Source organism: Dromaius novaehollandiae, chromosome 20 (genome assembly GCF_036370855.1).
Source record: "Dromaius novaehollandiae isolate bDroNov1 chromosome 20, bDroNov1.hap1, whole genome shotgun sequence".
Classification (NCBI taxonomy): domain Eukaryota; kingdom Metazoa; phylum Chordata; class Aves; order Casuariiformes; family Dromaiidae; genus Dromaius; species Dromaius novaehollandiae.
The window spans coordinates 7,763,988-7,781,375 of record NC_088117.1 but is presented as its reverse complement, the minus strand read 5'-3'; the positions used below and the strand labels follow the sequence as shown (position 1 = coordinate 7,781,375).

At 37.8% G+C, this 17,388-nt stretch overlaps 1 protein-coding gene across 4 annotated transcripts in view; it reads right to left on the bottom strand.

The window, feature by feature from the left end:
- The window catches only part of SPTAN1 (spectrin alpha, non-erythrocytic 1), a 53,425-nt gene that overhangs the window by 32,283 nt on the left and 3,754 nt on the right, over positions 1-17,388 (bottom strand). For all 4 annotated transcript variants that reach the window (XM_026110763.2, XM_064523724.1, XM_026110766.2 and 1 more), the window contains exons 2-16: positions 12,348-12,587; positions 11,589-11,714; positions 8,871-9,011; positions 7,523-7,669; positions 6,795-6,928; positions 5,929-6,073; positions 5,680-5,834; positions 4,254-4,389; positions 3,555-3,656; positions 3,061-3,198; positions 2,502-2,612; positions 1,976-2,053; positions 1,634-1,789; positions 1,121-1,325; positions 813-994 (exon numbers count right to left, since the gene is read on the bottom strand). In XM_026110763.2, the coding sequence (XP_025966548.1) occupies positions 813-994; positions 1,121-1,325; positions 1,634-1,789; positions 1,976-2,053; positions 2,502-2,612; positions 3,061-3,198; positions 3,555-3,656; positions 4,254-4,389; positions 5,680-5,834; positions 5,929-6,073; positions 6,795-6,928; positions 7,523-7,669; positions 8,871-9,011; positions 11,589-11,714; positions 12,348-12,584 (2,193 nt within the window). In that variant the 5' untranslated portion in view covers positions 12,585-12,587. The remainder of the gene's footprint in view (positions 1-812; positions 995-1,120; positions 1,326-1,633; positions 1,790-1,975; positions 2,054-2,501; positions 2,613-3,060; positions 3,199-3,554; positions 3,657-4,253; positions 4,390-5,679; positions 5,835-5,928; positions 6,074-6,794; positions 6,929-7,522; positions 7,670-8,870; positions 9,012-11,588; positions 11,715-12,347; positions 12,588-17,388) is intronic.

Below are 17,388 nucleotides of genomic sequence, written 5' to 3'. Positions count from 1 at the left end.
ATTTTCAGGTCTTAGATAATACTTTGTATTATGACAGAGGAAGAAAACCTCAGCTGCACACTGTCAATGCGATAATTTTGGGCAATAATTATGTCTTGGATGATATTCAACAGATAATGTAAACAAATGTTTTTAATCTGCCAGTTTTCTGTAAGAAAGATACAAAGGTTTTTTTGAAATTACAGTAACTTTACAGATATGTTAACTGAGTTTGGGAATAGCCAAGACAAGCCATTTTTCACCTGAAAATTAACAATCGCTGGAATCTGAATTCTGTTGGTTTTTTTGCTGTGGATTTAGTTCCCCTAAAGATCATTTGCAAAGGTAGGAACCACTTGCTGTAGAGTTCTACATTTAAAAAAAAGAAAGATCTGTTCTTCCTCCCCTTCCCATTTTCAGAACAGAGCTATATGAAAGTGAATCGAATGGGAATAAGCTGTTTGCAAATGCAGAGTCTAAATCCAAGTGATCTGCAGGAATTATTTCCTAGGCAAAGTGCAGCATATCTTCTTAAGCTGATACTTGGCTCTTGGAAGCGTCGCTGCACAGGACAATGCTGTGCTATCAGCAGGTAACAATACGCAAGTATCTTACTTTAAAAAAAAAATTGTTGAAGTCATGAAGATATTCTTAGAGACATAAAATTTACATATCTCAGTTCAAAATCAGTTCTGATAAATAAACCGCAGAGCTTGAAACTACAAATTTTTCGTGTAAATACAAATTCTTATTACTATCTGCTAAGGTCTCTGGAGTGAATATTTTCAGGTGAGCAGATCTCAAAGGGAAGGAAGACAGACTGTTGTCCTCACCTGATGGGCAGCAACATCTGCCTCCAGAAGGGCATGTTTCTTCTGAAGATTCTGAACATTAGTAAGATCTTTTCCATAGTCATCAGAAGCCAAGTGTCCCTCTACTTCATACAGCCACAGCTCAATGTCTTCCACATTGCGATTGAACTGCTGCTGCTGATTGGCTTCACGCAGTTTTATTCCTGAGTGAGACAGAACGATGAGAGGAAAAGACGATTTGAGTTTTCCACTTCATTGCACGTCCTGTCTTCTCCACGCTAGACTCTCTGGAAAAAGCATTGTCCATATTCTCCCCAAGTAGGTCTTACCTTTGAGCTCAGTGGCTTCCAGGAGTTTTTTCCACAAGCTGATAACTTCATTCATGCGAGCTGCCACTTCATCAGATGCATAGTGATTGACATCAATCAACTTCTGGCCAGCTTTCTCCAGTGCATCAATACGACTCTGATTAGCAGAAAGTTCTGCCTCAAAAGCCTGATGTTTCTGAACTTTACCCTGCAGGTTTGATGGATCCTACAGATGAAGAAAGAAAAAGAACCTTTCAGTCTAGAATTAGTATCTATAAATCTCTGGAGAATTTTAAGAATTAGACTACATTCATATACATGGCACGATGTCATCAGAGGAACTGCTGCCACAAATATACCTTCGAAATGAGAACATTTAAGCTATTGAATGAGCACAATTGCACCATGATGGGACAATCCTTCTTGCGGTCAGGGAGGACTTACGATTCCTTCTGTTGCCATTAATACTGCCTACATCAGCAACATTTTGGCTGACACTGCCTTAAAATTATTCAGGCATTCATCTGTTTTTACCTTGTAAGCTTCATCTGTTGCGGTTTTCATTTTTTCATTAACCCAACTCTTTAGCTCATCAGAGTCCCGGAAAAACTGCTGCAGATGGAAAGAATCTGCCAGCTGGGCACGGCGGTACATAGCTCTTTCATGAAGAGCATTTCGGCGACTCAGCAGCTGAAAAAAAGTAAAGATTACTAAATTCTTAAGCTCGTAAGAATCACCACTGTATCTGCACTTTGAGGAGAGCTCCACTGACTTGTACCATATGTTTATTACTTCTTCACTGTATTCATAACTTTTAAAATAAAAAAGCAGAACATTATTTAAAGTTTGAAGTCCAAATCCATTTTAAATACTTACAGCATCTCTGCGCGTAGCAACATCATCCATGGCATAATGGTTATTCTGAATCAGTTTAGTAGCAAACTCATCTAGTGCCTAAAGACAAAAGAGTTTTCCATTCACTTGATATAACAAAAATTGTTTGTGCAAGTTTACTTAGTAAATTAGTTCTTGAAAGCTTACCACAGTAAAATTAACAGATAGGCATTAAGATAACTACTGTTAAAATTCGTCATCTGCACCATCATCTCATATATGGATGAGGACATATTTTTGACAATTTATCATCCACATATGCACTGCTATGATATGTAAATACTCTTATCAGATCTCTGAGACAGCAAGCAAGCCTTATCCTACCTTTTCCACTATTAGTGTTCCATTTTACAGAGAATACACACATCACATTTATCATAGCTGATCATTCTCCAGAGCAAACCCTATCTTCCTCTGTCATCCCCCAGCAGTGTCTCCGACCCAATCAATACATTCGCTTATTTTTATTTCTTGCCTATCTAGTGATCACATAATGTAAACGTCTTACTGTAATTTTTTCCTCTTGGGCACTTAGGGATTTCTCAAAGTCCTCATGCTTCTTTAGAAGGGCCTCAACACTATCCAGAGAATCACCAAGGTCTTCATTCAGCAGAAATGCCTACAGTAAAGAAACAAACACATCATTGATTTTTATGTTTCCATCCTCAGCTGCTCTAAAAGTCAACTCAAGTATGGACAGTGGTATTTACTAACATATGACATTATAGGAAAGTGAAGGATGATATACTGGGACGGTGTTCTTTGTACACCTCTAAAAACCAAAGATCCCAAATAATTCTTTTTAGCTTCCTATTCAAAAATTATGTTAGCACACATAAAAGCAATCTCAAGCCAATTCATCACAACTAATAGTTCTAGCATTAGATGGAAAAAGTCATTGTGGCATCTTGGGCAGTGAGATAAAGAATTCTATATGGTAATTTGTTCACTAAAGCACGTATAGTGGCAGCCACCACCACTGACAAAGGCCATTTATTAAAGTATGCAGAATACTAGTCAGAAATGAAAACCAACCATATGTGGAGAGTTCAAAGATATGCACTCACTTCTTGTTTGCTCATCCAGTTGTCAACTTGTTCAGTATCTCTGTAGAAGAGCTGCAGGTCCATGCACTGTTCATACTGTTGTCTGCGAAGCTCCCATAGTTCTAGCAAGGCAGTTCTTTCATCTGAGAGGATGGTTAGCTGAGGGATTGGGAAGAGACATGTATAATCATTTAAATTAATGACTGATTCATTTCAATCTCAATGTAAAATCAAGTTGGAACTTTAAAAAGGTGGTTAACACAGACAGGACTGAAAATGACTTCTCAGGTACTAGAATCATTTTCCTGTTACTGACACCATCATCATCAGATAGCGTGAGCCTTTTCTCAACTTGCACACATTACTTAAGTTAATGAAAAAAGCTCTAACCTAGAGCGATGGTCCTTTGCAGCTTAAGATCTTAACAAGAAATAAACTTTTAATTTCAGGGGCATGAAAAATGAGATAACTTAATATTCTTCTAGGAGCTCTTGTTCTCCAGTTGACCAACTTACCTTTTCTTTAACTTCATCAGAAGCGTAGTGCCCAGCAGCAAGCAAAGCCTGACCAGACTCATCAGCAGATTTGAAGCTATCTTCATGGGCATCGATTTCTCCCTATGGAAGGGGATATGAATAAGCAATTTCCAAAATTTATCTTAAATTAGAGTGTCAGAACATGAAGACTGCTATTGAAAACAGCATGCTGTTGCTAAACTGCTAATGAAAATAACAGAGACAGTCTGGATACCTGACTGATAAACATTTTATCATCTTTAAATACATTACACTGAACATGGAAACTAGAATCAAATGTATTGCCTTACAATACAGATGTAAGGCAAGCATAAATTCATATGTTAAACAGAAACTAAACACTGGTGTCAAGTCACATTCTTACTGCTTATTTAGAGCAATCCCTCGTGATGGGAAACTAAAGCAGTCATTAGCCTAAGTGACTGCTGTCAGGTCTAATTATTTTTAATAAAATATTATCATAAGCATTCTTAAATACTTACTTGTTAGTGTATCTACCCACTATTAAGAACCACGAAGTAAAAAATCTTAAATCAGAACAGATAACAGTCTAGTGTTTTTAGTTGCACAAAGAATTATAGCGATACAACATTACCAGTTCTGATTCAGAGACTGCGTTAGACATACAAATCGGTCTTTGAGGATTACTGATCAGATTTGACTGTCTAACCAGTATACCTTATGTTCCTGATGTCTGTCTAGAAGGGCTTCTGCTCCAGCCACATCATTGGCAAGTTCATCAGCATTTATTAGGGCCTTCATTTCAGTCACCCAGCTAGTGAGGTCACGGAAGTCTGCAAGAAAGCGCTGCAACCTGGGGAAAATGAAAGGAAAAATGGTTGGGAATCATTTGTTTGCATAGTTTCGCTATCATCAACTCCAAAGATAAGAAATTACAAATGTAAAAGCTGTTCCTCAGATAGGAACAAGACAAGACAATACCAAAAAGCAATCATATTAAGTAAATAAATGTGCTCTCAACCCAAGAGAGAAGTCTTCTAAAGTTAGGAAAATGCTAGGTTTAAAATCAAGGGAGATAATTTTTGCTAGTTCTCAAATATATGTTTTGCATACAACCTATACTGAAAGTAAACAGAATATTTCTACTACAAGCCTCTATGTTGAAGGCAACAGAAATCAAAAGATAGTTCAAGCAGAATGTTTCAGAATGGCCCACAGCACTGCTCCTGTGACAAACACAGCATATGAGGGTGGGGAGAGAAGAAGTGGCAGGGAGAGACTGACAGAAAATTTCAACTGACCCGCCTCAGTCTTAAAAAAAAAACCAACCAACTCAGATTCCTTTCAGTATGCCTCTGCTATTCTTTGCCTTTGGCATGTGCTTAACACTTATCAGCAAACATGATCTGTTTCTGTTTCCCTTTTAAATTTGCTGTTAATTTATCTGAAGACATTATGACAGCGAAGACAAAAGAAAAATGATTACTTCGCGGGCCACTACCATCAATCTTGCATCATGGGAGAGAACAAATAGTACAAACACAAAAACAGAGAGGATGTAAACTAACCATCATAGCAGGATGAGTTTATTTTTAGTATGGCTTCTTAACAGTGACCTTACAATTTATGTTTCTTAGACAATCAGATTTGTATAGGAACAACACTGGATGAAGAAAAATCCCACAACAAAGCAACTATCACAGATGAGACTGGTATTTCATTTAGTCTGGGACAATATATCAAGCAATACACCAGACTTCAGTCTTGACGGAGTAACAACTCCATAGTAAACAGATTTACAACATGCGTATTCTTAAAAAAAAAAGTCACATAATGTACTTCAGAATGCAAGTATCATCTCAGATGGGAAAAAGGTGAATATGTCCTAAAACCTGGTGTCCATTTTCATAACTAATCCATATCCAGAGAATGGCAAAAAGCTATAAATACATATTTTTCACATAAATATTTTCTTACTATTAGAAGTCACTGACAAATACAATTTAGTGAACAAGACATCGTGTTTCTGAAAACACCAGAATCATCCAAGAACTTTGAAAATTACCTCTCTCTTTTCTCCTTCCAACAGCCCTCTAACAAAATTGAGTAAGGAAGAAAGGAGTCGTTTCAGCAACATTCTTACCTGTAGGAGTCGTTAAGGCGAGCATGCCTCTCTGCTGCCAGGGTTCGGATTTGTTCCCAGTTGGCAATCAGCTCCTCCCGTTTCACTTGGATTTGAGAGGCATTTATTGGGTGAGACTGCTGCAAACGGTCAGCTTCTGCACAAAGAGCCTTTACCTAGACCCAGTCACAAACAGCAAATAAACTTCTAGCCTTTTACAAGCAAGTTAAATAGTTCACATTGTAAGTAAAGTGAATTTCTTATCGGTACCTTATCTTCCAGAGCTGCAAGATCTCTTTCCAGACCTTCGTGCTTGCGCAGTAAAGCCTGCACACTGGCTAAGTCTCTACCAAAATCATCTGAGGCCATCAACTGCCCCTTCTCCTTAATCCAGCTGATAGTTTCATCCACGTCCCTTCAAAAAGAAGCACAAATTGAATGCACTCTATCTTTTATAGGGAGGGGGAGACAGCAGGATGTTTTCACTTACGACAGACTTACTGGCAATACAAATGCACATATCAACATTGCGGCCAACTGCAATCATCCTTTTTATAAAAAATCTCAAAGATGGGCTGAACCCTGAATTGTATTGGCTGGCCATTGTTCTGATGGTGTCATGAGATGCAAATAAGAAATTATAAGTGATGGTGCCCACTGGTGCTAACGGGCCCATTTCCCACACTGGACCAAGGCCCTTTTTCCACCTTCATTCCATTTCATAATGCCATGAACAGCAGACAAGGATACCATGGCATTGCTCAAACACGTCCAGAGCAACCGGCGTGATAACCTAGCCAACAGCAGAGGACCACCTCTTTTAACGCTCATCTAGGATGAAATTAGGAGAAGCAGCTCTCAGACAGAGGAAAGGGTGGCAAAATTGTCACTTAGCAAGGATGACCGGAATCACAAAGTTTGGAAAAGCTAAATCAGAACGACTATTCTAAGTGAATTTGAGAACAGTAAGGTCCTCCTTTCACAGAGTGATAAAGAAGAGTAAAGCATAAACATAACAGAGGATGGTAGGCTCTTTGCATAATATCATATGTAGCTGAATGCATCATTAGACATCACCACAAGCGATCAGAACCACAAGTATTATATCGCTTCAGTAGATCCAACCAAGTTCATACCTGTTGAAGCGCTGAACTTCAGCTGCCCCAAAGAGTTTTCCTTGCCTCTGAAGGGCAAGCCCCTTAAGACGCTGCCAGCTTGCGTTTACTTCATCCTGTTTGGACTTAATCAGTTCTTCTTCAGGGTGTTGTTCCTAGTGAGCAAAAGAAAAAATGTTATTTTCATATGCTCTGTGCTTTTATATCTATGAAGAAATCCTGGAAACACCCCTATTTTCCAAGAGATCAATGTATAATTACTACACTTTCCACCTGATCCTATCAGTCCTATCTATGGTCTTCCGAAACAATAGTGTAAATATGCAATACTCTTACAATACCCTATGTTTCTCTGTGCACTAATTAGTCAACCTAAAGAGGGCTGAAACATTATCTATAATGCAATACTTTCTGCCCTATCTCCATCCTTGCCCAAGCCCCAGATGATATACAAGAATGGAAGGTATATTAATTGTGTCCAGGGAAAATATATTTAAACTTCAAATATGAGACTTTCACTTACAAAATTACTACTCTCCACATTTGCAGGAACTGCCTCAGCTGAGGCAGAGTTATTCAGGCTGCCCAGCAGACGAATGAGTAAATTGAACGATACCTATTCAAGATTAAGATGGGCAAGTCTCTAGGCACACAGAGAATAAACTACAAAGATCTGATACACAAGGAAGGGGGCAGAACAAGCCTCCTGACTTGCCAGGAGACATTTTTCAACACACATGAACATTTACCTGGATAAGTTTACCAGCAAACTGGTTCACTTCATTTACTCTTTCCTCATGAGCTGCTAGGTCTGTCTGAAACTCTTCAAACTTCTTTTGCAAAACCTCAACATGCTCCAAGTCCTGGCCAAGCTCTTCTGAGGTCACTATTGCTTCCTAGCACATTGAGGAAAAAATAGTTAATTTCAGCACAACCTAAGAGAAATCACTGCCAGGAATCAGGAGGCAAATTGTCCTAACTATAAATAGTTCAAAAGATAGTTACAATCATTATGTTTTAAACGCAGTTTTAAAAAGAAACCTTAAGTTAGCATGATGTTCCTACAAAATTTCTCCTTTAAAAAAAGGGCAACACCACCCCCACCCTACTGCCCAAATAAAAACAGCCTTCCTTATTACAGAAAACATCCAAGTTCACTAAGGGGGTTATTTTTCTATCTTGCTTGCTTTTATTCATTTTTCAAGTAATTGAATATTATCAGTTCCACTATCACATTTTGTGTTCTATGCACGATGATCATTCCTATAGCAACCTAAATTACTGAAAGAAAATACGCATGGAGGAAAAAAAAAAAAAAAACTTCAAAGCAACAAAATAACTGGCCATACTATTTAGGATTACATACAGCGACAAGAATTTTTACATTTTTAGATTATTTACAGTAATTGCTGTAGGCTCCCAATATGAGATTTCTTTATGAAAAGTGTACTGTCATACTCAGCAACAGTTATGTAGGATTTACGGTTCCAACCCACTGTGACGCAAAATAGCAAGCCTTTATTAAGAAAACCAGGATGATCATTTTGTGGCTTTTTACTCGATATTGTGGTTTGTGGTCTGTTTCTTCAGAGTTCAAAGAAGTCAAAAGCAAACAGTTCTCTTGCAGGAAATGTCCTTACAATGTATATCTAAAGATATTCCAATCATATGTAATTATGTACACACCGTTTGGTGGCTAGGCTGGTTGCTTTCTAGCGGCTCACTTGGAACATTTATTTCCAAAAATTGTTTTTACATGCTATAGATTTCGCCTTACAGGAAACTTGATTTCAATTACTACAAGAAATATGAAGGTCTCCTTAAAGCAAAGGAGGGAATTGATTATGTTCGACTATGCTCTCCAAACACAGATTCCTCTCTTACTCGGTCTAATATCTTTTTTGTGGCTGCAAGACAAAGAACAATGGTTTGCATATCTACTGCTTATACAATATAAACAACGTCAATAAAATGTGTAGCCACGTTCAAAAGCTCTCCGGTGACTACCTGAACTACAGCGACAATGTTGATAAAATATTTCCATGCAGTAAATCAAAGCTCCTATCAAAAATACAGTAAAGGCTGATAATAATATACCTTGTCATTGATCCAGTCCAAGACATCTTCACATTCTCTTAAGTACTGCACCAGCTTTTGTGCTTGCAACAATTTGACTCCCTTCTCTCTCATCTTTTCCAATAGTAACTCCCATAGTCGGTGAAGCTCCTGCAGTCGAGTCTAGAACAATAGGATGTTGATATTAAAATTCTGTTTCAAAGAAGATTAAATTTTGCAGAGCAGTTATATTCCCCTCCTGTCCTTAAGCTTTGGGAAAAATCTTTCCATGTTCCTACAGCTTACTTTAGACAAAGGGTGGACAAACCACAAAGCAGTTTCATCTTCAGTCATTAGCTTTCAAATGATATACGATGATATAACAGAGGAGTAGAACACAGAGTTGGAAATTACAGAACTGAGTATTTAAACACTTATTAATTAATGAAGCTATCAAATAGTTAGGTTTACATAACTATTTATGGGATAAACATTTTGAGATAAAATTTGATTATAATTCTATGCTAGTGTGAAGTCAGACCAAAAAACTACTGCTATCCCCATCAAGTGCTCATTCTTTTAAATGGAAGTCAACTCCCAATAAGTAAGTCTTCTCTCCATTTGGGGATTTATTTTTATTTAAGACCACACATTATGTTTCAAGTCAAACTTGTACCACTTTACAGTATTTGCTAACCATTTCTCTCAGCACTAGTCAGTTAATGTATTTAGTCAAAACTGTTAAGTAATATAATACTGAAATACTAGGAGCAATTACTGGTTTTAACACTGAGTCTCTTTGGCTGCACTCTGCCTTCCGAAATATTTGGGAGACATCATAAACCTCACAGACAGTTAAAAAGAAAAACGACACTCCCACACAGACACACAGCCTGCAAAACAGGAAAGTATCTGCTCCACCCATCACCTATAATGTGTTGCACATCGAGATCTGAAACTTGAAAGTCATGCTAGAGAAGCTTTTGAACATCTAACCTGGGCGGATACTTATTTCATCTATTTAGAAAGTTCAATTATGTAGGTTTCAAGGAAAGAAACAGCTCACACCACTCAAATTCCCAGCACTGCCCAAAATAATAGTGCAAACTGTCGACAGTGGAAGAAAGCACACATTGCAAAAGAAAGTTCCACCGCACAGCCAAAAGTTTCACCTACTCGTATGTGGCACCCAACTTGGGTAGCAGTTACTATTGGACGCTGTGCAGTCCTGTATGGCGTGAAAGACTAAACCATTAAAAGACAAATTACCACTCAGAACAGAACATGAATAAGAACTTATATTGAAGAGCAGAGCCAAGACACAAGATTATTAATACCACCCAACTGAAAACATTTTTCACATTTGCAGTACAGATTACATGATCAAAATGCACTTGTACAATGAGATTTCTAAAATAAGGATTACTTTAGAGTGCTTTATTACATAACATATAAAAAGACCCATTAGTCTTAGACCCATATTAGTCACCGCTCTTTTCTTACATTCAATAAATTATTAAAGTAACAGTGAGTTTGATAATCACTACAAAAATATCACAGGAGTTCTCTTTTTGAGAAGTTATACAAGCTCACATCCAAGTCTTGCAAAAGAAAGAGCTTTAAACAACTTTAAGAGACTTCTTTGCATTAAAGAAAACGTAGCTATAACCAATACTGAAACAACTTACTAGAGGCCCAGAAATAGATTTAAGAAAATGAGTCCTAGAAAAGAAGTTGGTGTATGGAAAATACAAATAACCACACACTAATGAGGCACATGTGTGTCTGTGTAAAGCATCCCTAGGGATAAGAAACAAACAATAGCTTGTCTAGAGAAAAATGAGACTAAATAAGAGAAAGGGTAAAGGCAATTGTCAAGTTAAGTTGTCAATTAAAATTTCTAGCTTGTTTGGAATTTTTAAAATAGTGAGAGTTATCCAAATTTCGTCAAATATAAACTTATCTAGTGTAGCAGCAAAGATTTTTTTAAACAGAATTGTCATTGCATTACATAGGTCAGGAGATTCTAAGAGAAGAGGGAGAGAGAGGAAAAAAAAAAAGATAGATCTCACAGAGGATTTCAAGAAAGCTTATTTCCTGCTCTCGTTAAAGTAGCTAAGAGATGTTTACAGCTGGATAAACCAAGCAGGGAGGGTACGGTACTTAGAGCTCTTAGAAAAGCTGCGGAACACAAACTCAAGGAGAATCAGAGATATAGCCAGTACAATTTAAACAAAATGTTAAAATCATCAAAGATGTGATCTGGGTTACAGTTTGGCAACAGAAATAAGATCTTTGAAGTTTATTGACATGGTTGCTTGTATCACCTATAATGATTATTGCAGAAAAGTTAAAGTGCTACATACAAACAAAAAATGTAGCGTCCAAGATCCCTGATATTGGGCCTTGTGAATTTGCTGCTTCTTGATAGCGTGCTGTCTTGGGAAGAACCACAAGTATAATTCATCATTTGACCTGTGCTTTTCAACATGTTATTGAATTACTGACAATTTTTCAGTCCAAGTTCCTGAACTCTGTAGGCAGATATTTTGCTTAAGAATCGGATCCAAAAAAAGATACGAGCTAGGTGCTCGGTGAAAGAGAAAAATACCTGCAAGCTTTACAAATTCTCCCATGATTTCACTAATCAGGCACCTGTATAATTTTAAAGAGTGTTTTAAAATCTAGAGTTATCCATATCATCTGCACAAACTGCTTAAGGAAAAATCTTTTAAGCAGCCAAAAAGTCTTAAAACTCACTCTTATGGTTTCTGATGCAAAATGCCCTTCATTAATCATCTGATTTCCAGTCTCATCCAGTTTAACAATAGCCCCTGAATTGGCCTGAACCTCAGCTTCAAAGGCTTGGTGCTTCTGTAGCTTCCCCTAAAAGTAAAACATCAAAGAACACGACTAAGGTTTGGTGCACAGCCCTCCTGCACATTTCCCAGCATTAAAGTTTTTAGTGTATTTTATGCAGATTTAGTACCAACTCAAACAAACAATAAAATAGCACAGTTGAAATCACAGCTGTACCATATGCTTCACGGGTGGATTCGAACATCCCAATTTTAGTTATTTCATTATTGTGTTTGCTCTTTTACTTCAGAGCGTTCAAACATTTGGGAGCCCATTCAGCTAGTCCCACCCACACAAGTTAATTTTCTACAAACATCTTTTTTTTTTGCATATGTGGAAACAATAAGAATTAATTCACGTTGATTTACAGAGCTAAAGCGCTTAACAAATTCTAAAAACAAACATGGCTGTTTTTTCACTACACTGCACTGAGTAACTTTTTGCATGTTGCTTTAGCGTCTAATCCATTATTAGAACTATTCCAATTATATCAGCAAAGTAGTCAGGCTTTTGAAGAACACTTTGCAGAGCTATGGGTATTTGCATCCATGTCTCTCCACCACTCTCAGTTCAAGGTACACTTAAGCATTTGTTCCGTCTACTCTAGTTGACCTGGTATGCCTTAATAGCATAAAAACATAAGACGAGAGTAGGACTTACTTGTAAATTGCTTGGGTCTTTGTAATTTTCATCAGATGCTATCTGGAGTTTCTCTTGGATCCATTTTTCAAGCTCATCTGCATCACGCTGGAAAAACTGGAATCGATAGGAATCTTCAAGTTTTTGGCGCCTTAGAGAAGATAGTTCCTTGAACCTGTGGTAACGGTCCAAAACTTGCTGACGCCTTTCTTGGATATCTTCTGCTGTTTCCAACACTTTTACACCGCTTGGATCCATCTTCTGAAAGCCAAAAAAAACTCAGTTAACATTTGGCTTGTAATATAAAGCAAAAGTAGCGTAGGAAGAGATCTGCGTAAGAAGAGTCTGTTTTCCAAATGCACACGTACTTTACTTAAGTCTTACTCCGTGCGTGTGAGTAAGAGGTGGGGGGTGTACATACATGTATATGGACAAATATAAAAACATGCTTCTAGCAAAAAAATCATGAGAAAGGAAATACTTACAAAGTCTTTAACATTTACTGGTTTTGTAAAAATATGGTTATGGTCTATCTACCTCACAATATAAATGCCATGTCATCTCAAACTGCAGCATGCAAGCATCTAATACAAATTTTAAAATGTGTGTGTATGTGTATATGTGTGTGCATATGTATATATGTGTATGTATGTATATGTGCATAATATATCTCATATAAACATAGGAAATCTGGAAATATTTCATTTAAAATCATGGTTTTAGATAAACTCAAGAAGAATATTACTGTTCTTTAAAGAACAGCTAATTGCTCTGTACAGGTATGTATATGTGTGTCCACATATAGCTATATATGCACGCATGTGTGTGTGCGTGTATCCTCTGTTCTCTCAATTAAAAAAAAGTTATAAAGTAAACCTATCACTCCCTACATAATCTTTCAAAAGCCAATACAGTATGCTCACACTGTACTTGATAGACCTCTTAAAAAAAAAAAAAAAAAAAAAAAAAAAGACAAGAAATTTAAAGGGCATTTTGTATAACGAATGATTCTTCTCTGACCACTAACTGAAAATCCTTTTGCATTGTTTTATACATTAAAAATTGTTATTGTTACCATACACAGCAAAGAAATGACTACCGTTCTGCTTCATCTATTTTCTAACGAAAGTGTGATAACCTTTGATTCTCAGTTCTTAAACTTTGAAAAGCAGTTCAATTTTCAATGAGAGATCTATGCACTAGAACAGAGTTGTAGCACAAATCGAAAAGTAGTATTTGTTATTGTCATTGGAGTTTGAATATTTACTCATTTAACTCACTATGCAGATCAAGAAGCTGTTGCAACACATACTCTGTGCTGGAACAATTAGGCAATTAATGCCTTGATGTACAAGTGTTTACTTGTATAGCTCACTTAATACTTCTATTATGAATTCAGTAAGCACCAAGCTGAATGTAAGCTTCAATCATATCAATAATAAAAAAGAAACTAAGTATATAACTGCATATCAAGAAAGACAGGCAATTCTAAAATGTGCTGTTAAACAAGAAATTGTTATTTAGTCGCTAGCTGCACGCTCTAATTAGACACCTATCTTGCACAATTTTGTGAAAAATCCCATCGGCTGGGAAACTATCTATATGGCTGTGTTTTCTGTTTGGATCCCAGCACTTGTAAAGGGACCATCTGACAGAAAGGAACACACGGGGGCGAATTCGCACATTCCAGAGCGCTCTTCCCCCAGTCACACCCTGCAACAGGACAGCCATTTCAGCAGTTGCTACTCCAGCGAACTCCGAGCCCCAACTGCATTGCGGCAGTTTAAGGAAGGAAAGAAAACTCAGCTGTGTTTTCTCATCCAAGCCTGGGCGTTTCATTCACTCCTGTCAGAGGAAGGCAGGGAAAAAAACTGTCTGCGTAGACTGTATTATATCAATGAAGTCCGAGTTTCACCTGACAGCGGTACCAAAGGCTACACTTGATTAGCATACTTGAATATTTAAAGATCAAAATCCTGAACATAAATTGCACACAGCTACAGGTTAGCTTTCCTAAGAAAACAGCTGTTTTTCAGTGCTTTTTCAAACATAGCCTTTTCCCTCCAGAAAGATAGCAAGTGATTAAAACATGAGTAAGTTATGGCTAAAAACTTCCTTTTCTGTGCTGTTACATTGTGTTTGCATTTGGCCAAGAATTATTTATTTATTAAATTGTGTTCACGAAGAACAAAGGTGCAATTAGTCTCAATATATTATGCAGCTGTATCCTACCTCTCTGCCTACTCTAGTTATCTACATTATCTACATTACTGGAAAAAATGAAACCCTAGTTAGTCTTTGGAACACAGTAAAGTCTTTTGCTGTCAACTTCTATTTCACTATTAGAAATGCCTTCCACAGCCCAAATAATAAAAATATATATATATAAATATATATATTTTTATATAAGTGTATATATATAAAAATATATATATAAAATTTATGAATAGAAGACATTCTGTAATGGCCTCTTGCCATGCAATCTGGCTCATCTTTCTGCTGGAATTTGTTAAAAGAAAGACTCTTTTTACAACTACAGTAAGTCGAGCTAGTCAATTGTAAAAGAAGTGCTTTGGTCTAGCAATAATAGACTGTTCTTTCCTGCAGCAGATCAGCTGACGTCAGCAAGTCTGGGCTCTGCCAAAATGCAATCAGCAGTCACTAGGGAGCTCTGAACTCAAAAGTCATCGATGCTGCAGAATGATGCAGTCTGTAGCCAATGTTTTCGTGCTAGAACTGCAGTATCCCTCTCAAAATGAGTCATCTCCAACACGTTCCTAAAGCTTGGCGGTTCACTTGCATCATTAAAAGGCATCAGCCTCCCGCTACGGCACAGCACTGCCGTCCTACCGTGAGAACCCCTACCAAACAGTCACGCTTTATGCTTTCAACGTGAAAAATATTGTTTAAATTCAGATGCACACGAAGGCCTGGCCTGTCCCCGGGTAACGGGCTTGGCTGCGAGGCCCCACGCAGAGGCGTCCCCCACCCCGCTGCGGCGGGCGGCCCCTCCCGGCACGGCCTGCGCCCGGCCGATAAGCGCGGCCCCAGCGAAAGTTCGAGGCTGCGCGGGGAGGCCGAGCTACGGTGGGGGGTTTCCTACCAAAAACCTCAGCCCTCCACAGAGCTACGACCTGACCCCAACAGATGTCTCTGAACCAGCACATCTGCCTTAACTGTTTTGAAAGTGATTGCCATTGTATTTTTATGTTGCAAACTTTAGAAAACTGCTAATCAGCTTGAGTCTAACTAAAAAAACAACCCATCAGCAATGCTCCTTTGCACTACTCCCCTGGGGTGGTGGTTTTACCAAAACCATCAAAAAGTGGAATACATTTTGGGAGGTGGAAAAAAAGAAGAAAAAAAGATTCATCTATTACTCTCACCCTTCAATACAAAATGCCCATCTTCCCCAGATAAATTATATAAAAGGTACACTCAACTTCTGAATGGGACTATGCAGCCGCAGATATTTATAGGCGCCGCAGTGCAACAACGATGATGTCAGCAACATCATTCAAGTTCAGAAAACTGTTGTATCGGGAGGGGTTAAACAGGAATTACAGCAATGTCATCAGGGCAGGCGCACATAGGAGCCGTCAGCATTTCCCTTACCAAAACATGTTTGCAGGGATTTAAAACTTTGAATGTAAAATACATTAAGTGCTATATAGAAGATCTGAGCATATTTTTAAAACAATTACACAAAGCTTAAAGATTTAAACTACTCCACCTGACAAGCAATCAGATATCAGTATATAAAGATCACTATCTTAAAATGTAGTGAAATAATGACGTTTACTGAAAACAAGTCCTGATGTGTTATGCGTGTTCAGCATATGTGCTCCTAGCAATACCCTGTAATATGAGTAATATTCCAATACTCTCCCTGCCTTCCAAATACGCACGCACAGAGCAACTCGATGCACTTTTTTGCGCTTATCAATATCAGGCATCGTAAGCCCTGCCGAAAGAGCACTTAGCTCTGATATCGGCTACTCCTTCCCACCTCCCTTTCTGAGGAAGGACATGAATTGCTGATTTTTTTTTAAGCAAAAGAGCTTGAATTCTAACACTAGATGTGAAAATAATCTTTATAAGGAAAGAGCAGAGGAAAAAAAATAGCAGCTTTCCAACTTTCATTGGCTTCATCTGCAGCTTCCTCAAAATGCTAGATAAGAAGCAAGCCACTACGTCCGTCTCAAGCACAGAAACACCGTTACTGCCTGGTTTAGTGCTTAGTATGTGCCAGTACTTCAGGTAAATAAAACAGAGCTTCGGAAAAGGACATGTAGCAGGGACACTAGCTCCTGGGGTCAGGAAGGGAATTGCACCAGCATATCGTGTTACGAAGAAGTAACTGAAGGGTATGATATCCTATACTACATATTTTAAATGCTACCGAGAAGAAATTAATAACCAGTAATTTTGTGTGTTATACATTAAAATCAAAAATGAAGAAATCTCAATGGTGGAGCACTTGCAGCAAAACCCTTGGTCCCAATTCTCCTGGTTACTGTTAAGAGATGTCACCTAAAGACTCAAACCAACACAAAAACCCGAGATGTGTTGAAGTCACTGCTTAATGCTATAGGCTCATATAAACTAACCACAGAGCTGATAAAAATTCAAATACATCCCAAGATCTAAGGATGCATTACAGGGACGCAAGAAACTATAGCAATAAAAAAAGTGTAAATTACATGTGAATTAAAGCAGGCTGCAAAGCTAGTGATTCATGTTGACTTGAGGGTCTGTGCACAGCCTTAACTACATACTTGTGAAATATAGAAGATCGTTAAACGTATTCAATTTTAGGCATTTACTTTTTAAATTTTAATTCTACTGGTCACATAAGAGCATCTAAACTGATGAAGCTGCATAACACAGCTGAATTGCCTATCTAAATTTAATGCTTTTACGTACAAGTTCTTTTGGTTTTCGTTAATTTTTAATACCACCACAGACCTTTAATGAAACTACGCAGAGCTGGCAGGGACTGCACTCTGCACTGAAGCTCCTGAGAAAGCAAATTACCTTGACTGCACTGCAGAAATCCAGA